Source organism: Caloenas nicobarica, chromosome 35 (genome assembly GCF_036013445.1).
Source record: "Caloenas nicobarica isolate bCalNic1 chromosome 35, bCalNic1.hap1, whole genome shotgun sequence".
Taxonomy (NCBI): Eukaryota; Metazoa; Chordata; class Aves; order Columbiformes; family Columbidae; genus Caloenas; species Caloenas nicobarica.
Window position 1 is genome coordinate 518,235 of NC_088279.1, and position 25,293 is coordinate 543,527.

Consider the following 25,293-nt stretch of genomic DNA (forward strand, 5'->3'; position numbering starts at 1 on the left):
AAGGAGGGGGGATCCCCAAAGTGGGGGATCCCCAAAGAGGGGGATCCCCAAAGAGGGGGGACCCCCGCGGCATAACGTGGGGAAAGCGGGGGGGGAGCGCGGGGGGGACCCCAGATTGCCGGGAGATGGGCCCAGAGCTGGGGGCCCCAGGAGCCCGCGGAGGGGCGGCCCCGGAGCCAGGACGGGCCCCGCGCCCCCAGGACCGCCCGCAAGCCCCGCCCCTCGTTAATATTCATTGTCCTGGGCGGGGCCCGCCCGCTCGCCCCGCCCCGCCGCTGAATGGCTAATGAGGGGGCGGGGCTTAAGGGGGCGGGGCTTGCGGGGCATTTCCGGCCCCACATCCACTTCCGGGTGCGGAGGGCGCGGCAGCGGCGGCTCCTGGGAGCGTCTCCTCAAAATCTCTCCTGGGAATCTCTGGATTTGGCGAAATCCCTCGGGGTTTCTTTTCCTCAAATTCCCGCGGTTTAGGGGAAATGCTCCAAGCGAAGCGCCCGGGACAGCGCGGGGGCGGCGGCGGCGCTCGGGGGGGTCCCCCGGACGGAGGCGACAACTCGGGGATAAATGGGGACAACGTGGAGACAAATGGGGACAACGTGGAGAACAACGGGGACAACGTGGAGAACAACAGGGACAACGTGGAGAACAACGGGGACAACGTGGAGAAGAATGGGGACGACATGGAGATAGATGGGGACAACGTGGAGATAGATGGGGACAACGTGGAGAAGAACGGGGACCCCGTGGAGAACAACAGGGACAACTTGGAGAAGAATGGGGACGACATGGAGAAGAATGGGGACAACTTGGAGAAGAGCGGGGACAGCGCAGAGGGGGCCGGGGACACGCCGGTGCCAGCGGGTGAGAGTCCCCGGGGTTGGGGACAAGCCGGGGGTGGGTGGCTGAGAAGGGGCTTTGGTGGGGCCGTTTGGGGACACGGGCCGGGGGCTTGTGTCCCCAAACCTGCTGCCGCCGGGACCCCAAAAGCGGCTCCCGCCGTGTCCCCAGCCCTTCCCCCAGCGGGACCCCAAACCTCGCGCCACCGCGGGTCCGTCCCTTGTGCCACCGTGTCCCCAGATCTTGTGCCACCGCATCCTCCTCCCACCATGTCTCCCACCCTTCCCTCAGCATGTCCCCATCCCTCCCATCCTGTCCGCACCATGTCCCCATCCCCCCCATCGTGTCCCCATCCCCCCCATCGTGTCCCCATCCCCCCCATCGTGTCCCCATCCCCCCCATCGTGTCCCCATCCCCCCCATCGTGTCCCCATCCCCCCCATCGTGTCCCCATCCCTCCCATCGTGTCCCCGTCCCTCCCATCATGTCCCTGTCCTTCCCGCCATGTCCCCGTCCTTCCCACTGTGTCCCCATCCCTCCCACCATGTCCCCACCATGTCCCAGTCCCTCCCATCATGTCCCCGTCGTGTCCCCATCCCTCCCATCATGTCCCCACCGTGTCCCCCATCTCTCCCACCTTGTCCCCATCCCTCCCACCATGTCCCCGTCCCTCCCACTGTGACACCGACTCTTGTCCCCCCCAGATTCCTCCCCAGCACATTTGGCGTCACCGCAGCAGCCGCGACGGCAGCAGGAGGTTGCCGCCCCGTCCCCACGGCCCCATCGCGGGGGATCCCCCCCGCCCGGGCCCCCCGACGTCCCCAACAGCTGCCGGGACTGCGGGAAGAGCTTCCGCTCCCGCTCCGCGCTGACCAACCACCAGCGGATCCACACGGGCGAGCGGCCCTTCGGCTGCCAGGACTGCGGGCGCCGCTTCAACCGCCGCTTCAACCTGACCCTGCACCGCCGCGTGCACACCGGGGACATGCCCCACGCGTGTCCCCACTGCGGGAGGACCTTCCGCGTCAGCTCCACGCTGCTCCGTCACCAGAAGACGCACACGGGCGAGCGGCCGTACCGCTGCGGGGAGTGCGGCAAGAGCTTCCGCCACAGGTCCACGCTCACCGGCCACGGCCGCGTCCACTCGGGCGAGCGGCCCCATAAGTGCCCCGAGTGCCACAAGAGCTTCGCCGAGAGCTCGGAGCTGCTCCGGCACCGGCTGATCCACACGGACGGGCGGCCCCACAAGTGCCCCGAGTGTCCCAAGAGCTTCAGGACGAGCTCGGAGCTCGCGGAGCATCGGCGGTCGCACACGGACGAGCGGCCCTACGAGTGCGGCGAGTGCGGCAAGAGCTTCAAGAAGAGCTCGGGGCTGGTGCAGCATTGGCGCGTCCACACGGACGAGCGGCCCTACCAGTGCGGTGAGTGCCCCAAGTCCTTCAAGTACAGCTCGGATTTGGTGCAGCACCTGCGCGTCCACACGGATGAGCGGCCCTACCAGTGCACCCAGTGCCCCAAGAGCTTCAGGAACAGCTCGGGGCTGGTGCAGCACTGGCGGGTCCACGCCGGCGAGCGGCCCTGCGCTTGTCCCCAATGCGGGCGGCGTTTCGGCGACGGCTCCGAGCTGGCGCGGCATCAACAGACGCACGACACCGAGGGCGAATGTCCCAGCCCAGAGAACTTTGCAAACAGCCCCAAGCGGCGCTGCGGTCGCCCCGGAGAGAAAAGTCACCGCTGCCCTGAGTGCGGGCGCGGGTTCAGCCGCAGCTCCAACCTGCGCGTCCACCAGCGCTCGCACCTGGCGCAGAAACCCTACACCTGCCTCGACTGCCCCAAAAGCTTCACCTGCAGCACCCAACTCATCCGGCACCGGCAGATCCACAGCCGGGAGAAGCCGTAGGGGCTTTGGGAGCCGCTCCGGATTCGCCCCTGACCGCAGGGACCGACCCCGTCCTGGTGGCATCTCCAACCGCCGCCCGCATCACGTTGGTCTCTTATATACAAACCTTTTTATTTCTGGGAGGTGTTTTTTACAAAAAGACGCCGCCCCCACTCTTTTTTTAGCCTTGTAGACGAGGGGAAGGGAGGGAGGGGAGACTCACGAGCTTCGCTTGAAAAAAAGGGAAATTATGGTAAAATGTTTCTTTTTTTCTAGTTGTCTCTAATTTTTCGGTGTCTTTAGGGTCTCTTTAAGGCGTGGGGATGGATCGAACAAAAATCGCAGCTGAAATAACCCGTCCCCCCCACCCCACCGATTATTTCTTTCCCCGTATGTTTTTTTATATATAAAAATGGGATTTTTTGGGAGGGTGGTTTTTAGAGATCAAGGGAAGAGACCCATGAGCTTCACCCAGCAAAAAGGAAGCCGCAGGAAAATGGGCTTTTTTTTCTAGATGTCTCGGTTCAATTTCTTTAACTTTTCAACCCTCTTCAGGGTCTCTTTCCAAATGTTCTTCTTTTTTTATTTTTTAATTTTTCAACCCTCTCTGGGGTCTTTTTTTAGGGATCGAAGGAAAAGCGCACCCGAAATAAACTCATTTGCGCGTTGGTGTTTGTGGGGATCTGTGGTGGCGACGAATCGGGGTTGTATGGGGGGACGAGCAGTTTTTGGGGTGGGAAACCTTAAAAACGCTCAATTTTGCGGGGGCGGAGCTTTGGTTGAACCCCATTGGTCGCTTGTGGGGCGCGGGGGCGGGACCTTTGCGCGGGGGTGCTGGTTAACGGGTGGTGGGCGATCGCATTGTGTCACGCGCTTAATTATCCGATCGACGGCGAGCGGAGCGATGGGTCGTTAGTAGCGATTCGGCGCGTAATTTTAATTTAATTTTAATTTAATTTAAATTACTACCCGGTCACGCGCGGTATTGGTCACTTACCAACAATTCTCATTGGTAAAAGGTCTCTCTGCCTTGAGGGGTGACTTGGAGAGGTGGCTGAGCTCAAAAACCCCTCATTTTCCCGTCGTATTTATGGAATAAAGTGGTTTGCTCGGCATTAAATCATCACCTGCGATGGGAAAGGTCTTGGGGAGGCTCCTTGTGGCCTCCATGCGGCCCGGGGCGGTGGTGGCGTCACCATCGCCGGCGGTGACGCGTTGAGGTTCGTGGGGACGCGGGTTGGTGCCGGCGTTGGGTTCACGGTCGGACTCGATCCCGAGGGGCTTTTCCAACCAAAACGATTCGGCGATTCCGCGGAATTTCCTCGTTTGCTGATAAACGAGTCTCGGAAAAGCCCGTAGAGCGTCTCGATGTCAACCTTGGCCAATCCCTTGGAGGATCCTCCTCTTGGAACAAGGCGAAGCTCCAAACGCTGGCGACACGTCGATGGCGTCGCCACGTGAAGTAATAACAGACGTTTTTTGAGAAAGGGAAGAAAACGGGCCAAATCCTCCCAAAAGAGGTTTTCACCGTAAATCGAAGGTCAAGGGAGCTGCGTGGAAGACCCGGTTTTTAGGAATATGGCGACACGGATGTCGTCAGATCCCAACGGACGCGGCCAATGAAACGGCAGTGACGTCCCCACCGACCGATGAAAAGGAAACGTGAGTTTTCTCAGGCGTTTTGGGTTTTTTGGAGGAAAGGTTTTCCAAATTCTAGTCAATGAGCTCCCTCTATCGAGTGACCCGGGAGAAGCGTTTCAAACGGGGCCATGACCAAGGACGAGCCTTTGGAGAAACGAACGAGGAGACGGATCGTAGAACCACGGGATCGTTTGGGTTGGAAGAGACACGACCAAGAAGGGGAATCGAGTCGGTTTGCGGAGCCAAAAGCCATTTTGATGTTGCCAAAGGATAAAAACGGCCGGTTCTTCATCTCTCCGCGGACTCACGAATGGTGGGAAGTGTTGGAAGGGGCAGAACGGGCGGCGTGGGGGAATTTTGGTGAGATATCACCGCTCAGAGAGAGAAATCGGTCAGAAAAATCCGTCACGTAGACGTTGACGTGCCCAAGAGTTGGGCGACCGAACGTCAACGCGTCCAGGTCGCGAAGGCTGAAGCATCGAGTGGATTATTTAGCGCTGGGAGGGCCCACGAGGCCTCGGGCCGTATAGAAGACGCGACGTATAGACGGGCTCGTCGCCGAGGGGTGGACGCTCCCAGCTGCCCAGAATTGAGGGTTTTATGGCACTTTCCCACCCCAAAAAAAGGCTTTTCCACCCCCGCTTTGTCCCCACTGCAGAGATTCCCACACGATACCAACGATCAAACACTTTTATTTGGGCTGGGATTTTCTTGTGATCCATCCCCACCCTTTAAAAAGACCCTAAAGACATTGAAAAATTACACGGACAACTAGGAAAAAAACCCCATTTTACCATAATTTCCTTTTTTTTTTTTTTTTTTTTTTGAGCGAAGCTCACGAGTCTCCGCTCCCTCCCTTCCCCTCGTCTATAAGGCTAAAAAACCAGAATGGGGGTGTTTTTTTTGTAAAAAACACCTCCCAGAAATAAAGAGGTTTGTATATAAGAGACCAACGTGAAGCGGGGGTCGGTCCCCGCGGTCAGGGGCGAATCTGGAGCGGCTCCCAAAGCCCCTACGGCTTCTCCCGGCTGTGGATCTGCCGGTGCCGGATGAGTTGGGTGCTGCAGGTGAAGCTTTTGGGGCAGTCGAGGCAGGTGTAGGGTTTCTGCGCCAGGTGCGAGCGCTGGTGGACGCGCAGGTTGGAGCGGCACTTGAACCCGCGCCCGCACTCGGGGCAGCGGTGACTTTTCTCTCCGGGGCGACCGCAGCGCCGCTCATTGAAGTTCTTTGGGCTGGGACATTCGCCCTCGGCGTCGTGCGTCTGTTGATGCCGCGCCAGCTCGGAGCCGTCGCCGAAACGCCGCCCGCACTGGGGACAAGCGCAGGGCCGCTCGCCGGCGTGGACCCGCCAGTGCCGCATGAGGTTGGAGCTGTTGGCGAAGCTCTTGGGGCACTGGGTGCACTGGTAGGGCCGCTCGCCCGTGTGCGTCCGCAGGTGCTGCACCAGCCCCGAGCTCTTCTTGAAGGACTTGGGGCACTGGCCGCACTGGTAGGGCCGCTCGTCCGTGTGGACGCGCCAATGCTGCACCAGCCCCGAGCTCTTCTTGAAGCTCTTGCCGCACTCGCCGCACTCGTAGGGCCGCTCGTCCGTGTGGATCTGCCGGTGCTGCACCAGCCCCCAGCTGTTCTTGAAGGTTTTGTGGCACTCGCCACACTCGTAGGGCCGCTCGCCCGAGTGGACGCGGCCGTGGGCGCTCAGCTTGGAGCGGCGCGCGAAGCTCTTGCCGCACTCCCCGCAGCGGTGCGGCCGCTCGCCCGCGTGGCTGCGCTGGTGGCGGAGCAGCGAGGAGCGCAGCCCGAAGCTCCTCCCGCAGTGGGGACACGCGTGGGGCATGTCCCCGGTGTGCACGCGGCGGTGCAGGGTCAGGTTGAAGCGGCGGTTGAAGCGGCGCCCGCAGTCCTGGCAGCCGAAGGGCCGCTCGCCCGTGTGGATCCGCTGGTGGTTGGTCAGCGCGGAGCGGGAGCGGAAGCTCTTCCCGCAGTCCCGGCAGCTGTTGGGGACGTCGGGGGGCCCGGGCGGGGGGGATCCCCCGCGATGAGGCCGTGGGGACGGGGCGGGAACCTCCTGCTGCCGTCGCGGCTGCTGCGGTGACGCCAAATGTGCTGGGGAGGAATCTGGGGGGGACAAGAGTCGGTGTCACGGTGGGAGGGATGGGGACACGACGGGGACATGATGAGAGGGATGGGGACAAGGTGGGAGAGATGGGGGACACGGTGGGGACATGATGGGAGGGATGGGGACAAGGTGGGAGAGATGGGGACATGATGGGAGGGACTGGGACATGGTGGGGACGTGGTGGGAGGGATGGGGAAACAGTGGGAAGGACGGGGACATGGCGGGAGGGACAGGGACATGATGGGAAGGACGGGGACACGACGGGGACACGATGGGAGGGACAGGGACATGATGGGAAGGACGGGGACACAATGGGAGGGATGGGGACATGGTGCGGACAGGATGGGAGGGATGGGGACATGCTGAGGGAAGGGTGGGGGACATGGTGGGAGGAGGATGCGGTGGCACAAGATCTGGGGACACGGTGGCACAAGGGACAGACCCGCGGTGGCGCGAGGTTTGGGGTCCCGCTGGGGGAAGGGCTGGGGACACGGCGGGAGCCGCTTTTGGGGTCCCGGCGGCAGCAGGTTTGGGGACACAAGCCCCCGGCCCGTGTCCCCAAACGGCCCCACCAAAGCCCCTTCTCAGCCACCCACCCCCGGCTTGTCTCCAACCCCGGGGACTCTCACCCGCTGGCACCGGCGTGTCCCCGGCCCCCTCTGCGCTGTCCCCGCTCTTCTCCATGTCGTCCCCATTCTTCTCCAAGTTGTCTCTGTTGTTCTCCAAGTTGGCTCTGTTGTTCTCCACGATGTCCCTTTTCTCATCCATGTTGTCCCCTTTCTTCTCCATGTTGTCCCCGTTCCTCTTCATGATGTCCCATTCCCTCTCCACAATGTCCCTTTTCTCCTCCGTGTTGTCCCTGTTCTTCTCCACATTGTCCCCATTTATCTCCCCGGTGTCCCCATCCTTGTCCATGATGTCCCATTCCCTGTCTACGTTGTCCCCATCCCTCTCCACAATGTCCCCGTTCTTTTCCACATTGTCCCCATTTATGTCCCCGTTGTCCCCATTCTTCTCGACATTGTTCCCATCCATCTCCCCGGTGTCCCCATTTATGTCCCTGGTGTCCCCATTCTTCCCCACATTGTCCCCCTTTATCTCCCTGTTGTCCCCATTTATGTCCCTGGTGTCCCCATCCATCTCCCCGCTGTCCCCCTTTATCTCCATGGTGTCCCCATTCTTCTCCACGTTGTCCCCATTTATGTCCCTGTTGTCCCCATTAATCTCCATACTGTCCCCATCCATCCCCCCGCTGTCCCCCTTTATTTCCATGGTGTCCCCATCCATCTCCACATTGTCCCCATTTATCTCCCCGCTGTCCCCGTCCATCTCCCCAGTGTCCTCATTTGTGTCCCCATCCATCTCCCCGCTGTCCCCCTTTATCTCCATGGTGTCCCCATTTATGTCCCCGCTGATGTCCCTGCTGTCCCCATTTATCACGTCCCCGCTGTCCCCGTTTATGTCCCTGCTGTCCCCGTTTATCACGTCCCCGCTGTCCCCGTTTATGTCCCCGCTGTCCCCGTCCATCTCCCCGTGCCCCCCGGCGCCCCCGCCGCTGCCTCCCCGTTTCCGTTTCCCCGCCCCCGTTTCCGTTTCCCCGTTTCCGTTTCCCGCCCCGCTTCCCCCGGGGGAACTTCCGGATCGGGGCTCGAGCCGGCCATCTTCAGGCACGAAGCAAGATGGCGGCGGAAGCTGGAGGAGCCGGCGCCGCCGTTTCGCCGCCCCGCTGTGCGGAGAACCGCGGCCGGGCGTATCGCGATAGGTTGTTTCTCACGATATTCACCTCCGCGACCAACTTAAGGCCTGCGGGGGGCGGGCGGCCCGCCTCGAACGGCGAGCGGCGGCGCGGCGCTGGGGGCCGCCATGTTGTACGGCAAGAGGAGGAGGGGACGGTGGGAACTTCCGCTTCCGGGGCGGGGCTTGGAGCGGCTGTGGCGGAGCGGGAGGTAAACAGAGGCCGCGGCCCCGCCTCGGGGGGGCGGTTTTGGGGGGGCCCTGCGGGGGCTTTGGGGGGTCAAGGCGGTTTTGGGGGGGTCAGGGCGGTTGGGGGGGGCTGAGGGGGGGTTTGGGGGCGGTCGGAGCGGGGGGAGGCCCCGGGTGGGGGGAAACCGGGGGGGTCTGAGGGGACTCTGAGGGGATTTGGGGCTGTTATTGGGGGGGCAGCACATTTGGGGGTCACAGGGGGGTGTAATGTGATGGAATTGGGGGGGGGCACATTTTTGTGTGACATTTTCCCCCTTTTTTTTTTCCAGCCCCCCCACCCCGTTTATTTCCAGCCCCCGACTCGTCGCCCCTTTGGGGGGGTCCAGCCCCCCCCCCCCCCCAAAAAATGCCCCAGGGGCCCCCCCTGAGCTGAATGGCCCCCCCGTTACCATGGTGCCCCCCCCCGAAGTGAAGCGAACCCCAACATTGGCGGGGGGGCCATGGGGGATGCGGAGGAAATGGGGGGGACAGACGGACGCCGGACCCCCCCCGGGAAACTGGGGGGGGGGCAGGAGGAGGAGGGGGGGGCGGCGGGTTTGGGGGGGCCCTGGGACCCCCCCGGGATCCCCCCAAAAATAGCGGGGGGGGAGGAAGATGAGGAGGAGGAAGAGGAAGAGCTGGACCCCAGGATACAGGTGGGAGGGGTCCCCATTTTTGGGGGGGGGGGGGGGGGCTTTGGTTTTGGGGGGGTCCAGGGCAGATTGGGGGGGGTCCAGATTTTGGGGAGACCTGGAACATTTTGGGGGAGTCACAGGGATCTGGGAGGGGGTCATGGGGATTTTGAGGGGAGTCATGAATTTTTGGGAGGGGTCTTGGTTTTGGGGAGGGCACAGAGATTTTGGGGGGGCCCTGGAAGGTTTTGGGGGGGGGTCACGGGGTTTGGGGGGGTCCACAGCAGATTTGGAGGGGCTGGTGGATTTTGGGGACGTCCCAGGAGGTTTGGGGGGGTCCCAGTTTTGGGAGGGTCCCAGTTTTGGGGGGGTCCCAGTTTTGGGAGGGTCCCGATTTTGGGGGTCCCGGTTTTGGGGTGACGTGTCCCCCCCGCCAGGAGGAGCTGGAGCATCTGAACCAGGCGACCGAGGAGATCAACAGGGCAGAGCTGCAGCTGGACGTGAGTCCCAGTGCAAACTGGGCCAAACTGGGAGCCAGGCCCGGTGGCCCAGTCCCCAGCTGGTCCCAAACTGGTGGCCCAGCCCTGAACTTAACTGGTCCCCAGTCCCAAACTAGTCCCCCAGTCCTTAATTGGTTTTCCAGTCCTTGTGTCCCAGTCCTTGTCCCCCAGTCCCAAACTGGTCCCCAGTCCTTGTCCCCCAGTCCCAAACTGGTTGCCCAGTCCCTAACTGGTGTCCCAGTCTTGGTTCCTCAGTCCTGTACTGGTGTCCCAGTCCTTGTTCCTCAGTCCCTAACTGGTCTCCCAGTCCTTAACTGGTCCCCAGTCCTTGTTCCTCAGTCCCAAACTGGTGTCTCCGTCCTGGCCTCCCAGTCCTGAACTGGTGTCCCAGTCTTAGTCGCCCAGTCCCTAACTGGTTCCCCAGTTCCTAACTGGTCCGCAGTCCCTAATTGGTGTCCCAGTCCTGGCCTCCCAGTTCCTAACTGGTCCCCAGTGCTTGTCCCCCAGTCCCTAACTGGTCCCCCAGTCCCTGATGAGTCCCCAGTCCTTGTCGCCCAGTCTCTAACTGGTCCCCGAGTTCCTGAGTGGTCCCCAGTCCTTGTCCCCCAGTTCCGAACTGGTTCCCCAGTCCCTAACAGGTCCCCAGTCCTTGTCCCCCAGTCTCTAACTGGTCCCTGAGTCCCTAACAGGTCCCCGGTCTTTGTCCCCCAGCCCCTGTCCCCCAGTCCCTAACTGGTGCCCCAGTTCCTAACTGGTCCCCAGTCCTTGTACCCCAGTTCCGAACTGGTTCCCCAGTCCCTGTCCCCCAGTCCCTGACTGGTCCCGAGTCCCTGACTGGTCCCCGAGTTCCTAACTGGTCCCTGAGTCCCAAACTGGTCCCCAGTCCCTGTCCCCTAGTCCCTAACTGCTCCCCCAGTCCCTAACTCGTCCCCTAGTCCCTATCTGGTCCCCGAGTTGCTAACTGGTCCCCAGTCCTTGTCCCCCAGGTTCCCCAGTCCCTAACTGGTTCCCCAGTCCCTGACTGGTCCCCAGTCCCCGTCCCCCAGTCCCCGTCCCCCAGTCCCTGACTGGTCCCCAGCCCCCGTCCCCCAGTCCCCGTCCCCCGGTCCCCGTCCCCCAGTCCCTGACTGGTCCCCCAGTCCCTGTCCCCCAGTCCCTGACTGGTCCCCCGGTCCCTGTCCCCCAGTCCCCGTCCCCCAGTCCCTGGCTGGTCCCCCAGTCCCTGTCCCCCAGTCCCCGTCCCCCAGTCCCTGGCTGGTCCCCCAGTCCCCGTCCCCTGGTCCCTGTCCCCCAGTCCCTGGCTGGTCCCCCAGTCCCCGTCCCCTGGTCCCTGTCCCCCAGTCTCTGGCTGGTCCCCAGCCCCTGTCCCCCAGTCCCCGTCCCCCAGTCCCTGGCTGGTCCCCCAGTCCCTGTCCCCCAGTCCCCGTCCCCCAGTCCCTGGCTGGTCCCCCAGTCCCCGTCCCCTGGTCCCTGTCCCCCAGTCCCTGGCTGGTCCCCCAGTCCCCGTCCCCCGGTCCCCGTCCCCCGGTCCCTGGCTGGTCCCCAGTCCCTGTCCCCCAGTCCCTGTCCCCCGGTCCCTGGCTGGTCCCCAGTCCCTGGCTGGTCCCCCAGTCCCTGGCTGGTCCCCCAGTCCCTGGCTGGTCCCCAGTCCCTGTCCCCCAGTCCCCGTCCCCCAGTCCCTGGCTGGTCCCCCAGCCCCTGTCCCCCGGTCCCTGGCTGGTCCCGGTCCCCCGGTCCCCACTGGTCCGCGCCGGTTCCGCAGGACGCCCGCGCCGCCTATCGCCGCATCCTGTCCCAGTCGGCGCGGCGCCTCAACGCCCAGTGCTCCCAGCTGGGGAGCTGCATCGAGCGCGCGCGGCCCTACTACGAGGCGCGGCGGCTGGCCAAGGAGGTGGGGGCACCCCCAAACTGGGGGGGGCACCCCCAAACTGGGGGCACCCCGAAACTGGGGGGGGCAGAAATGGGGGGCACCCTGAAACTGGGGGGGGGGACAGAAATGGGGGGCACCCTGAAACTGGGGGGGGCACCCTGGAACTGGGGGGGGGACACCCCGAAACTGGGGGGGGGGCAGAAATGGGGGGCACCCTGAAACTGGGGGGGGCACCCCAAAACTGGGGGGGGAGCAGAAATGGGGGGCACCCTGAAACTGGGGGGGCACCCCGAAACTGGGGGGGGCTCCCCCAAACTGGGGGGGGGGCAGAAATGGGGGGCACCCTGAAACTGGGGGGGCACCCCGAAACTGGGGGGGGCTCCCCCAAACTGGGGGGGGGGCAGAAATGGGGGGCACCCTGAAACTGGGGGGGGGGGCAGAAATGGGGGGCACCCTGAAACTGGGGGGGGCACCCTGAAGCTGGGGGGCGGGGCCCAAAAATGGGGGGGGGGCAGGAATGGGGGGACACCCCGAAACTGGGGGGGGCACCCTGGAACTGGGGGGGGGCACCCCGAAACTGGGGGCACCTTGAAGCTGGGGGGGGCACCCCAAAAGTGGGGGGGGGGCAGAAATGGGGGGCACCCTGAAACTGGGGGGGGCACCCTGGAACTGGGTGGGGGACACCCCGAAACTGGGTGGCGGGGCCCAAAAGTGGGGGGGGGGCCCAGAAATGGGGGGACACCCCGAAACTGGAGGGGGGCAGAAATGGGGGGCGCCCTGAAACTGGGGGGGGACACCCTGAAACTGGGGGGGGGGGCCAGAAATGGGTGGGGGGGTCTGGAAATTGGGGGGGAATTGGGTCCAAAAATGGGTCCCCAAGGGTGCAAAAAATGGTCTCAAAGGGTCAAAAATTGGGCGGGGGGTCCCCCAAAGGTGCCAAAAATCGGGGTGGGGGGACTTCAGGGGGTCACCGCAATATTTTAAGCCCACCCCCCAAATATTTTAGGCGCGAGGGTGCAGAAAAATGGTCTTGGGGTAAAAAGTGGGTGGGGGGTCCCTGAGGGTGCAAAGAAAAAAAGGCCTGAGGGTGCAAAAAAATGGGTGGGGGGACCTGGGTGGGGGTCACCCCAATGTTTTAACACCCCCCATGAATTTTTTAGGCTGAGTGTGGAAAAAACCAGTTTTTAAGGAGGTAGAAAAGCGGGTTTGGGGTCCCCAGGGATGCAATAAAAACGGTTTGAGGGTGCAAAAAAATGGCTGGGGGGGTTCTGGGGGGACCTGGGGGTGTCACCGCAATATTTTAACGCCCCCCCATGCATTTTTTAGGCTCAAGTGTGGAAAGAAACGGTTTTTAAGGAGGCAGAAAAGTGGGTTTGGGGTCCCCAGGGGTGCAAGGAAAACGGTTTGAGGGTGCAAAAGAATGGGTGGGGGGGTTCTGGGGGGGTCACCCTAATATTTTAACACCCCCCCGTGCATTTTTTAGGCTCAAGTGTGGAAATAAGCGGTTTTTAAGGAGCTAGAAAAGTGGGTTTGGGGTCCCCAGGGGTGCAAGGAAGATGGTTTGAGGGTGCAAAAAAATGGGTGGGGGGGTTCTGGGGGGACCTGGGGGTGTCACCGCAATATTTTAACACCCCCCCATGCATTTTTTAGGCTCAAGTGTGGAAATAAGCGGTTTTTAAGGAGCTAGAAAAGTGGGTTTGGGGTCCCCAGGGGTGCAAGGAAAACGGTTTGAGGGTGCAAAAGAATGGGTGGGGGGACATGGGGGGGTCACCCCAATATTTTAACACCCCCCCCCCATGCATTTTTTAGGCTCAAGTGTGCAAAGAAACGTTTTTTAAGGAGCTAGAAAAGTGGGTTTGGGGTCCCCAGGGGTGCAAGGAAAACGGTTTGAGGGTGCAAAAGAATGGGTGGGGGGTTCTGGGGGGGTCACCCCAATATTTTAACACCCCCCCCATGCATTTTTTAGGCTCAAGTGTGGAAAGAAACGGTTTTTAAGGAGCTAGAAAAGTGGGTTTGGGGTCCCCAGGGGTGCAAGGAAGATGGTTTGAGGGTGCAAAAAAATGGGTGGGGGGGTTCTGGGGGGACCTGGGGGTGTCACCCCAATATTTTAATGCCCCCCTATGCATTTTTTAGGCTTAAGTGTGGAAATAAATGGCTTTTAAGGAGCTAGAAAAGTGGGTTTGGGGTTCCCAGGGGTGCAAGGAAAACGGTTTGAGGGTGCAAAAGAATGGGTGGGTGGGTTCTGGGGGGGGGTCACCCCACTATTTTGACGCCCCCCGTGTTCCAGGCGCAGCAGGAGACGCAGCGCGCGGCCCTGCGCTACGAGCGGGCGGTCAGCACGCACAGCGCGGCGCGCGAGATGGTGTTCGTGGCGGAGCAGGGCGTGCTGGCCGGCGAGAACCGCCTGGACCCCACGTGGCAGGAGCTGCTCAACCACGCCACGGGCAAGGTGCGGGGAAAACGGGGGGGAAACGGCGTTTCCAGAGCGCGGCGGGGGCGCTGAGGTGGTTGTGGTGCCCCCGGGGCCGCCACCCTGAGGCCTGAGGTGCTTCTGGGGCCGACATTTTGTGTTTTGAGGTGATTGTGGTGCCGCCATTTTGTGTTTGAGGTGATTGTGGTGCCGCCATTTTGTGTTTTGAGGTGATTGTCGTGCCGCCATTTTGTGTTTTGAGGTGATTCCGGTGCCGCTATTTTGTGTTTGAGCTGATTCTGGGGCCGCTATTTTGTGTTTGAGCTGATTTTGGGGCCGCTATTTTGTGTTTGAGGTGACTCTGGTGCCACTATTTTGTGTTTTGAGGTGATTCCGGTGCCGCTATTTTGTGTTTTGAGGTGATTTTTGTGCCTGTGGTGCCACCGTTTTGAGCCCTGAGGTGATTCCGGTGCCGCCATTTTGTGTTTGAGGTGCTTCTGGGGCCGCCATTTTGTGTTTTTAGGTGATTCCGGTGCCGCTATTTTGTGTTTGAGATGATTCTGGGGCCGCTATTTTGTGTTTCGAGGTGATTTTCGTGCCTCTGGTGCCGCCATTTTGAGCCCTGAGGTGCTTCTGGTGCCGCCATTTTGTGTTTTTAGGTGATTCCGGTGCCGCTATTTTGTGTTTTGAGGTGATTCCGGTGCCGCTATTTTGCGTTTTGAGGTGATTCCGGTGCCGCTATTTTGTGTTTCGAGGTGATTCCGGTGCCGCTATTTTGTGTTTTGAGGTGATTTTTGTGCCTGTGGTGCCGCCATTTTGAGCCCTGAGGTGCTTCTGGGGCCGCCATTTTGTGTTTTTAGGTGATTCCGGTGTCGCTATTTTGTGTTTTTAGGTGATTCCGGTGCTGCTATTTTGTGTTTGAGGTGATTCCGGTGCTGCTATTTTGTGTTTGAGGTGATTCCGGTGCCGCTATTTTGTGTTTGAGGTGATTCTGGGGCCACCATTTTGTGTTTGAGGTGATTCCGGTGCCGCCATTTTGTGGTTTTAGGTGATTCTGGTGCCACTATTTTGTGTTTTGAGGTGATTCCGGTGCCGCTATTTTGTGTTTCAAGGTGATTTTCGTGCCTCTGGTGCCGCCATTTTGAGCCCTGAGGTGCTTCTGGTGCCGCTATTTTGTGTTCTGAGGTGATTTTTATGCCCCTGGTGCTGCCGTTTTGTGTTTGGAGGTTGTTTTTGTGCCACTACTTTGTGTTTTGAGGTGAATTTTGTGCCTCTGGTGCTGCCATTTTGTGTTTGGAGGTTGTTTTTGTGCCACTGTTTTGTGTTTTGAGGTGAATTTTATGCCCCTGGTGCTGCCATTTTCTGGTTTTAGGTGCTTCTGGTGCCACTAATTTGTGTTTTGAGGTGATTTTTGTGCCCCTGGTGCCGCCATTTCAAGCCCCGAGGTGCTTCTGGTGCCGCCATTTTGTGTTCTGAGGTGATTTTTGTGCCCCTGGTGCTGCCGTTTTGTGTTTGGAGGTTGTTTTTGTGCCACTGTTTTGTGTTTTGAGGTGAATTTTGTGCCCCTGGTGCCGGCATTTTCTGGTTTTAGGTGCTTCTGGTGCCACTATTTTGTGTTTTTGAGGTGATTTTTGTGCCCCTGGTGCTGCCATTTTCTGGTTTTAGGTGCTTCTGGTGCCGCTATTTTGTGTTCTGAGATGATTTTTATGCCCCTGGTGCTGCCGTTTTGTGTTTGGAGGTTGTTTTTGTGCCACTACTTTGTGTTTTGAGGTGAATTTTGTGCCTCTGGTGCTGCCATTTTGTGTTTTGAGGTGCTTCTGGTGCCGCTATTTTGTGTTTTGACGTGAATTTTATGCCCCTGGTGCTGCCATTTTCTGGTTTTAGGTGCTTCTGGTGCTGCTATTTTGTGTTTTGAGGTGATTTTTGTGCCCCTGGTGCCGCCATTTCAAGCCCTGAGGTGATTCTGGTGCCGCCATTTTGTGTTCTGAGGTGATTTTTATGCCCCTGGTGCTGCCGTTTTGTGTTTGGAGGTTGTTTTTGTGCCACTGTTTTGTGTTTTGAGGTGATTTTTGTGTCCCTGGTGCCGGCATTTTCTGGTTTTAGGTGCTTCTGGTGCCACTATTTTGTGTTTTGAGGTGATTTTTGTGCCCCTGGTGCTGCCATTTCAAGCCCTGAGGTGATTCTGATGCCGCCATTTTGTGTTCTGAGGTGATTCTGTTGCTTTGTGTCCCACATAATCCAAAAGAAACACAAACAGCAACAAGCCACTATCCAAAAAATAACCTAAAGCAAGAAAAGCGCGTTAAAACGATACACAACACCCCCATAACGTTTATTGAAGAGCGAATCCCAATATCAAATGGCAAATTCCAAGGCCGCAAAAATTCCTTTCGCCTCAACCGAGGAGGAAAATCTTCGTCCCTGTGCTCGGGGGGGAGCGGATTTTAGGGCGATTTTGTGGGGTTTCAGGTGAACGAAGCGGAGGAGGAGCGCGTGCGGAGCGAGCGGGAGCACCAGCGCGTCACCCAGCTCTGCCAAGAAGCCGAAGCCAAAGTCCAAAGCCTCCAGAAATCCCTCAAAAGGGTCATTTTGAAGAGCAAACCCTATTTCGAGATGAAAGCCCAGTTCAACGAGATCCTGGAGGTACCGGGATGGCCGGGGGGGGCACCGGGAGGTGGGTTTTGGGGGGAAAACGGTGGGTTTTTGGCCGGGTTTGGGGCTGGGTGGAGGAAAAAATGGTGGGAGCGGGTGGGGTCACCCCTCATTTGGGGGGTTTTCCTCCCATTTTAGCGTTTTTCCCCTCGTTTTGGGGCTTTTCCCTCATTTCGAGGTCTCCCTTTATGTTGGGGTCTCTTCATTTTGGGCCGTTTCCCCTCATTTTAGTGTCTTCTCCTCAGTTTTCTCCTCATTTTAGTGTCTTCTCCTCAGTTTTCTCCTCATTTTAGTGTCTTCTCCTCAGTTTTCTCCTCATTTTTGGGTCGTCTTGGTTTTTCCCTCGTTTTTTGGTCTCCCCACTTTTCTCCTCATTTTAGGGTCTTCCCCTCATTTATTTATGTTTCTCCTCATTTATTTATGTTTCCCCTCATTTATGTTTCCCCCATTCATTTATGTTTCCCCTCATTCATTTATTTTTCCCCTCATTTATGTTTCTCCTCATTTATTTATTGTTTCCCTCATTTATTTTTCCCTTCATTTATTTATGTTTCTCCTCATTTATTTATGTTTCCCCTCATTTATTTATTGTTTCCCCTCATTTATTTATTGTTTCCCCTCATTTATGTTTCCCCCATTCATTTATGTTTCCCCTCCTTTATGTTTCCCCTCATTTATTTATTGTTTCCCCTCATTTATGTTTCCCCCATTCATTTATTTTTCCCCTCATTTATGTTTCCCCTCATTTATGTTTCCCCTCATTTGTGTTTCCCCTCATTTATTTATTGTTTCCCCTCATTTATGTTTCCCCTCATTTATGTTTCCCCTCATTTATGTTTCCCCTCATTTACGTTTCCCCTCATTTATGTTTCCCCCATTCATTTATTTTTCCCCTCATTTATGTTTCCCCCCATTCATTTATGTTTCCCCTCATTTACGTTTCCCCTCATTTCCCCTCATTTTGTCGCCTCCCCCTTTTCCCCTCACTTTGGCCTCCGCCTTCCTCCCGCGCCCCCCACTTTCCGCCCCTTCCCCCTCATTCCGGGGTCCCCCCCAGGAGCACAAATCCAAGGTGACGTCCCTGGAGCTGCTGGTGTCCCAGGCCAAGACCCGGTACTCGGTCGCTTTGCGCAACCTGGAGCAGATCAGCGAGCAGATCCACGCGCGGCGCCGCCTGGTCCCGCGCGGCTCCCCCGTGGGCGCCGAGAACGCCCCCCCGGCCGGGCCGCGGGCGGCGGGTTTGGGCGCCGACCCCCCCGCCGCGGACGCCGTCTCGGTTCTGAGCCTGCAAACCATCGCGTCGGACCTGCAGAAGTTCGACTCGGTGGAGCACCTGGCGGGTTTTTCCGACGCCGCCAGTTTGGACAGTGACGAGATGGAGGGACGGGGGCAGCGCCGGGGGGGGCACCTCAGGCACCACCGCAGCGTCAGCCTCTGACCCCCCCGCGCACAAAAAACACCTTACGGGCCCCAAGAACGCCTTCTGGGCCCCAAAAAACACCTTCCGGGCCCCCAAAACCACCTTCTGACCCCCAAAAAACACCTTCTGGGCCCCAAAAAACACCTTCTGGGCCCCAAAAACCGCCTTATGGCCCCCAAAACCGCCTTCTGACTCCCAAAAAACACCTTACGGGCCCCGAAAACCACCTTCTGGGCCCCAAAAAACACCTTCCGGGCCCCAAAAACGCCTTCTGGGCCCCAAAAAACACCTTCCGGGCCCCCAAAACCACCTTCTGACCCCCAAAAAAACAGCTTCTGGGCCCCAAAAACCACCTTCTGACCCCCAAAAACCACCTTCTGGGCCCGAAAAACGGCCTTACGGCCCCAAAAACCGCCTTCTGACCCCCAAAAACCACATTCTGACCCCCAAAAACCACCTTACGGGCCCCCAAAAACCACCGTCTGGGCCCCAAAAAACACCTTCTGGGCCCCAAAACCCACCTTACGGGCCCCAAAAACCACCTTCTGGGCCCCAAAAAACACCTTCTGGGCCCCAAAACCCACCTTACGGGCCCCAAAAAACACCTTCTGACCCCCAAAAACCACCTTCTGGGCCCCAAAACCACCATCTAACCCCCCCAAAACCACCTTCTGACCCCCAAAAAACACCTTCTGGGCCCCAAAACCACCATCTGACCCCCCAAAACCACCTTCTGGGCCCCAAAACCACCCTCTGAGCCCCAAAAAACACCTTTTGACCCCCCCAAAAATCACCTTCCGAGCCCCCAAAAACCACCTTCTGGGCCCCAAAACCCGCCCCCGAACCTCAAAACCCACCCTCTAAACCTCAAAAATCGGCCAAAACCCCCCCAGGGACCCCAAAATTCAGTGGGGGGGGCACGCGGAAGGTGCTTATTGACCAAAGTAACGTGGGGGGGCCCAAAATTGGGGGTTTTCCCCCCAAATTTGATGCGCTGGGTGTTGGTAGCCAGTGGTTGAAGCCACTAATTAAAGCTGCTAATTAAGTCGTAACCCTAAAATTCGCTGGGGGGGGGCGACACCAAGAGCCCTCCACCCCTAAATTTGGGGGACACATCAGCCCCCCCCCCCAACTTTTCGCCCCCATTTCAGGCGGTTTTTTGGGGGGTGTTTCCCCCCTTTTCTGGCAAAAGGCGAAACGAGCCAAATTGCACTAATTAGGGGGAGGGTCTTAATTGGGGGGGGGGGCCCAAATGTGGGGGGGGGGCTGTGATGAGAACCGCGCCGGTTCGAGGCGGCCCCGAATCGTGTAGAAAAACCAGGGAATCGCCCCAAAAACGACGTCCGGGAGTAAAAATCGCTATTATTAGATAGTAATGAGTCGTTAATGAGTCATTAAGGGTTTGGGGGGGGGGGGGGTCCCATTGTGGGGGTCGCCCGCTCCAGTTTTGGGGGCAATCCCTCGTTTTGGGGTCACCCCCTCGGTTTGTGAAAATGCAGAATTACAAATCCCTAAAATTGGCGTTTTTGTGAAAATGCAGAATTACAAATCCCTAAAATTGGTGGTTTTGTGAAAATGCCGAATTACAAATCCCTAAAATCGGTATTTTTGTCAAAAATGCCGAATTACAAATCCCTAAAATTGGTGTTTTTGTGAAAATGCCCAATAACAAACCCCTAAAATTGGTATTTTTGTGAAAAATGCCGAATTACAAATCCCTAAAATTGGTATTTTTGTGAAAATATCCAATAACAAATCCCTAAAATCGGTATTTTTGTGAAAAATGCCGAATTACAAATCCCTAAAACTGGTGTTTTTGTGAAAATGCCCAATTACAAATCCCTAAAACTGGTGTTTTTGTGAAAATGCCCAACACCAAACCCCTAGAGGGGGCCCGATCCGGCCCTTCCGGTCCCCCCGCCGGCCCCGCCCCTTCCGGTGTCGCGCTAAATCGGCCCGACCGGCAACGGGGGGGGGGGGGGGCAAGATGGCGGCTCCGCCCGTTTTCCGTTAAAAACCCACAATTCAGGGATTTGTAATTCGGCATTTTCTCAAAAATACCAGTTTTAGGGATTTGCAAATCGGGTCTTTCCACAAACATCCCAAATCCCGCTATTTCCGAACGAGGCGTTTCCACGCGAAACCCCAAATTGTGGGGGTTCAAAAAATCCCCAACCGGAAACCTAAAAAATGGGCGGAAAGGCGCAAAAAACGCTTGGAAAAGGAGAGTTTGGCGCGTTTCGAGGACAAAACGAAGGAGCCTTTTTAACGGGATAACGAGGCTCTAGTTTATTACTAACGAAAAAAACCCGAAGAAAACCCCAAACCCACAATTCCATCAAACCGACCCCAGAACGCGTCCCGGCTGCTTCGTTTTACCGATTCCTCTATTCTTAGCAACAATTTTTTATTTTCTTCCACGCATTCTTCGCTTTTTTTCCTCCTTTTCTTTCCAATTTTTCTCACGTTTTTCCCTCCTTTTGAACTTTCTAATTTTTTTGGCCATATTTCAATATTTTTCTCCCTCTTCTCTTGAATTTTCTAAATTTTTTTGGCCATATTGAACCATTTTTCCCCCTCTTGTTTTGTTTTTATACATTTTCTACATTTTTTCCATATTTTGACATTTTTCCTCCTGGTTTTGCTCCTCCCGCTGATATTTTCAACTTATTTTTCATATTTTTCACACTAAACGCGGCGACTCCTCCTCCAATTATTTTCAGTTTTTTAGCTGAAAAATTCGCAATTTTGGAGATTTCAGCAATTTCCAAAAGTCCTTTTTCTGCTTTTTTATCCTCTTCCATTGAAAAAAAAACTCATTTTCAGCCTTAATTCTTCCTCTTCTTCACTCTTTTGATGTTTTTACCTTTTGTGTGGAAGATTTTCTGTCTCTTTTACTTCTTTTTTTTTTAATTAAAAAAAAAAATCATTAATTTCCCCCCAGGTAATGGGGAGAAATTGGGAAATGGGAGAAAATGGGATTTTAGGCAGGAAAAAAACCACCGATAGGACCAAAAAACGCCGAAGGATCGAGCGAAAACGGAAAAATTCCAGAAAATCGGGAACATTAATAATTAAAATTAAAAAATTCAACACACGCGCGTGAAAGTTTTTACAAAGTCCACGTGGAAAACAGGGAAAAATAACGACAAATATTCCATTAAGTGCCTGAAAAACGACGTCACCAGATCACGTGGTTTCGCCCCAAAGTATTTGGGGAAAAAATAATGAAAAGTGATGCAGAAAAACCCAAATCGGCTCAGATTTTGGAGAGAAAACGTGGAATCCGACGAGTTTGGGAGACGCCGCAGGACGTGGAAATGGCGCCGAGTCCCTCGCAGAACTTCCCCACCCCCTAATTAGTGAGATGGGCCCATCCCCTAATTAGCAAGATCGTTAATTAGCCACCGAGGCAAGAAGCCGCCACCCAATGATGGGTCTTCGAGTTCAACACCAGTTGGGTGCTGGGGGAGGGACTGGGGAGACTGGGAGGGCGGAGCCACGATGGGAACTTCCCCACCCCCTCATTAGTGAGACTGGCCCATCCCCTAATTAGCGAGATCGTTAATTAGCCACCAAGGCAGGAAGGAGCCCCAACGATGGGTCTTTGGGGTCAAGTCCAGTTGGGTCTTTGACACCAACCCCGGTTGGGTGTTGGGGGAGGGACTGGGGGGGTGGGAGGAGGGCGGAGCCCCCGAACGAGGGTGACATCTCCATGCCCTAATTAGCGAGATCGTTAATTACCAAGGCCGGACCAAGCCCCCAGCGATGGGTCTTTGATACCAGCTCCAGTTGGGTCTTTGAGTTCAACACCAGTTGGGTGCTGGGGGAGGGACTGGGGAGACTGGGAGGGCGGAGCCACGACGGGAACTTCCCCACCCCCTCATTAGTGAGACTGGCCCATCCCCTAATTAGCGAGATGGTTAATTAGCCACCAAGGCAGGAAGGAGCCCCAACGATGGGTCTTTGAGTTCAACTCCAGCTGGGTCTTTGAAGCCAAAACCAGTTGGGTCTTCGGGGTCGAGTCCAGTTGGGTCTTTGACGCCAACCCCAGTTGGGTCCTTGGGCTCAACGCCCATTGGCTGAGGGCCCGGGGAGGGCGTGGCCAGCCCCGGCAGGGCCCCCTCCCCCTGCGCAATTAGCGCCCTCGTTAACCTCAGTTGATGAGCGCCGGCGCTGGCGGCCCCGCGTTGGGCGCCAACGGGCCCTGCGGGAAGGGCCGGGCGGGGAAGGGGAGGGGCCAGGGCAGCTCCAGCCCGGGACCCCCCACCAACGACCCCAACGAGGGGCCGGGGGGACCCAGCGGCGCCAAGGGGGCGGCGCCGAATCCCGCGGCGGCCTCGGCGCCGCCCTTGGCCTTGTCCCCTCCGCCGTGGGTCCGGTGGTGCCGGTTGAGGTGGGAGCTGCGGCTGAAGCTCTTCCCGCACTCCCCGCACTTGTAGGGCTTCTCCCCGGTGTGCACGCGGTGGTGGATGGTGAGTTCCGAGCGCTGGATGAAGCTCTTCCCGCACTCCCCGCACCGGTACGGCTTCTCGCCGAGGTGGATGCGCTGGTGCTTGATGAGGTTGGACGAGACGCTGAAGCATTTCCCGCACTCCCCGCAGCGGTACGGCTTCTCCCCGGTGTGCATGCGCCGGTGCTTGGTCAGGTCGGACTTCTGGATGAAGCCTTTGCCGCAGTCGCCGCACTTGTACGGCTTCTCGCCGAGGTGCGTCCGCTGGTGCTTGATGAGGTTGGAGCGCACGCCGAAGCTCTTCCCGCAATCCCCGCACGCGTACGGCTTCTCCCCCGTGTGCATGCGCCGGTGCTTGGCCAGCGCCGAGTTCTGCCCGAAGCTCTTCCCGCAGTCGGGACACGCGTACGGTTTGTCCCCCGTCTGCGTCGCCTGGTGCTTCACGTTCTCCGCCCGGCGCCCGACGCTCTTCCCGCACTCGCCGCATTTGTTCCTCGCCCAAAAGCTCTTCCCGCAGTCGCCGCACTGACCCGGCCGCTCCGCCCGCCGGCGCTTGGCGGGCGCCGCGAAGCTCTTCCCGCAGTCGAAGCTCTTCCCGCAGTCCACGCATTGACCCGGCCGCTCGTCGTGGACGCGCCGGTGCCGCTCCAGGTGCGAACTCTGCGAGAAGCTCTTCCCGCAATCGCCGCAGCCGAACGGCTTCTCCCCGGCGTGGATGCGCCGGTGCCGGTCGAGGTGGGAGCTCCAGGAGAAGCTTTTCCCACACTCGCCGCACTCGTAGGGTTTCCCCGATGGGTCGTTGGGCGCCTTCTTGGCCAACGTGTTCTTGGCGAACATCTCGCCGCACTCGTAGGGTTTCCCGGTCGGGTCGTTGAGCGTCGTTGGGTCATCGGGCGTCTTCTTCTTGGCCAACGTTGTGTTCTTGGCCAAGACCTCGCCGCACTCGTAGGGTTTCCCCGTTGGGTCACTGGGCGTCCTCTTGGCCAACGTCGCGTTCTTGGCGAACATCTCGCCGCACTCGTAGGGTTTCCCCGTTGGCTCGTTGGGCATCTTCTTCTTGCCCAACGCGTTCTTGGCCAAGACCTCGCCGCATTCCGAGGGCTTTTTGGGGCACTCGGCGCATCGACACGAGGCCTCGCTGGCGCCGGCGTGCGTGCGCCGGTGCCGGTCGAGGTGCGAGCTCCAGCTGAAGCTCTTCCCGCACTCGGGGCACACGTACGGCTTCTCGCCGGTGTGGATGCGCCGGTGCCGCTCCAGGTGCGAGTTCCAGTTGAACCCCTTCCCGCAGTCGCCGCACTTGTACGGCTTCTCCTCCAGGTGCGACTTCTGGTGCTTCACCAAACCCGCGCTGGCCGAGAAGCTCTTCCCGCACACGCCGCACTGGCACGGGGCGGCGGCGCCGTGGACGCGCCGGTGCTGGATGAACGCGGAGCCCACGCTGAAGGTTTTGGGGCAATCGGGGCACTTATAGGGATTCTCGCCGGTGACGCGGCGCTGCCGGCGCCGCCGCTTGTTGAAGGCCGAGGCGAAGGCCAGCGCTTTGCCGCAGTCGTGGCAGCGCGGCGCGCGCGCCGGGAACTTCTTGAAGCCGCGGCGGGTCGACTTCCCCGGGCGCTTGGACGCCGGCGGCGCCGGTTTCCGGGGGGGATTCTCCGCTTTCTGGGCGTCGGGTTTCGGGCCTTCGGAGCCGTCGGGTTTCGGCGGCGCCGCGGTGGACGGGGCCGGTTCCCCCGGCGCTGGGTCGTCGTCTTCGGGGTCGCTCGACAAGGCGGCGTCTGCGCCGGGAAAACGAGGTGAGGGGCCCCAAGGGCAACGGGGGGAGTTCGGGGCGACCTCGGGGGGTTTGGGGACAATCCAACGGTTTTGGGGCCACCTCATGAGTTCTGGGGACAACCTCATGGGTTTGGGGACAACCTCACAGGTTTTGGGACAATCTCATGGGTTTTGGGGATAATCTAATGGTTTTAGGGCAACCTCATGACTTTTGGGGCAATCTCATGAGTTTTGGGGACAATCCAATGGTTTTGGGGCCACCTCATGAGTTCTGGGGACAACCTCATGGGTTTGGGGGACAACCTCATGAGTTCTGGGGACAACCTCATGGGTTTGGGGACAACCTCACAGGTTTTGGGACAATCTCATGGGTTTTGGGGATAATCTAATGGTTTTAGGGCAACCTCATGACTTTCGGGGCAATCTCATGAGTTTTGGGGACAATCCAATGGTTTTGGGGCCGCCTCACGAGTTCTGGGGACAATCTCATAGGTTTTGGGACAATCTCATGACTTCTGAGGACAATCCAACGGTTTTGGGGCCACCTCATGAGTTTTGGGGACAATCCAGTGGTTTTGGGGCCACCTCATGAGTTTTGGGGATAATCTAATGGTTTTAGGGCCACCTCATGAGTTCTGGGGACAATCCAACAGTTTTGGGGCCACCTCCTGGTTTTTTTGGGTCCACCTTGTGGGTTTTGGGGTCAATCTCCCGGTTTTCGGGGTGTTCCGGAAGGTTCCGTTGACTCACCGCCCGCCAGCCCCCTCCTCCGGTGCGACTCGGCGAACGCCGTGATCCGCGGCCAACTGATGGCGATCTCCTCGGCTGCCGCCACAAAAACGCCTTTTTTTAGTGCTTTTCGCCCCAAAAATCCCCGACGCCGAAACGCGGGCCGCCCAACGACACCGTAAAACGGACCCAGGAATGCCCAGAGCGACCCAGGAGTGCCCGAAGGACCCAGGAGTGCCCCAGGGACCCAGGAATGCCCCAGGGACCCAGGAGTGCCCGAGGGGACCCAGGAATGCCCCAGGGACCCAGGAGTGCCCAGAGGGGACCCAGGAATACCCCAGGGACCCAGGAGTGCCCGAGGGGACCCAGGAGTGCCCAAAGGACCCAGGAATGCCCAGAGGGACGCAGGAGTGCCCAGAGGGG

At 58.6% G+C, this 25,293-nt stretch overlaps 3 protein-coding genes across 3 annotated transcripts; 2 read left to right on the forward strand and 1 right to left on the reverse strand.

Annotated features, from left to right (window-relative positions):
* Nucleotides 1-364: 364 nt before the first annotated feature.
* Nucleotides 365-2,900, forward strand: LOC136000809 (zinc finger protein 883-like). The gene is made up of 2 exons (XM_065654797.1): nt 365-858; nt 1,538-2,900. Exons 1-2 carry the CDS (start codon nt 474-476, stop codon nt 2,731-2,733), a joined length of 1,581 nt encoding a protein of 526 aa, XP_065510869.1. The 5' UTR covers nt 365-473; the 3' UTR covers nt 2,734-2,900.
* A 2,252-nt stretch (nt 2,901-5,152) lies between these two features.
* Nucleotides 5,153-24,966, reverse strand: LOC136000849 (zinc finger protein 271-like). The gene is made up of 2 exons (XM_065654848.1): nt 22,283-24,966; nt 5,153-6,359 (listed from the first exon to the last, which is right to left on the reverse strand). The coding sequence occupies exons 1-2, from the start codon at nt 24,265-24,267 to the stop codon at nt 5,366-5,368; spliced, it is 2,979 nt and encodes a 992-aa protein (XP_065510920.1). The 5' UTR covers nt 24,268-24,966; the 3' UTR covers nt 5,153-5,365.
* On the forward strand, nt 8,792-19,285 carry SH3BP5L (SH3 binding domain protein 5 like). The gene is made up of 6 exons (XM_065654810.1): nt 8,792-9,087; nt 9,501-9,563; nt 11,326-11,454; nt 13,721-13,882; nt 16,313-16,486; nt 17,553-19,285. The coding sequence occupies exons 1-6, from the start codon at nt 8,893-8,895 to the stop codon at nt 17,931-17,933; spliced, it is 1,104 nt and encodes a 367-aa protein (XP_065510882.1). The 5' UTR covers nt 8,792-8,892; the 3' UTR covers nt 17,934-19,285.
* Nucleotides 24,967-25,293: the final 327 nt, after the last annotated feature.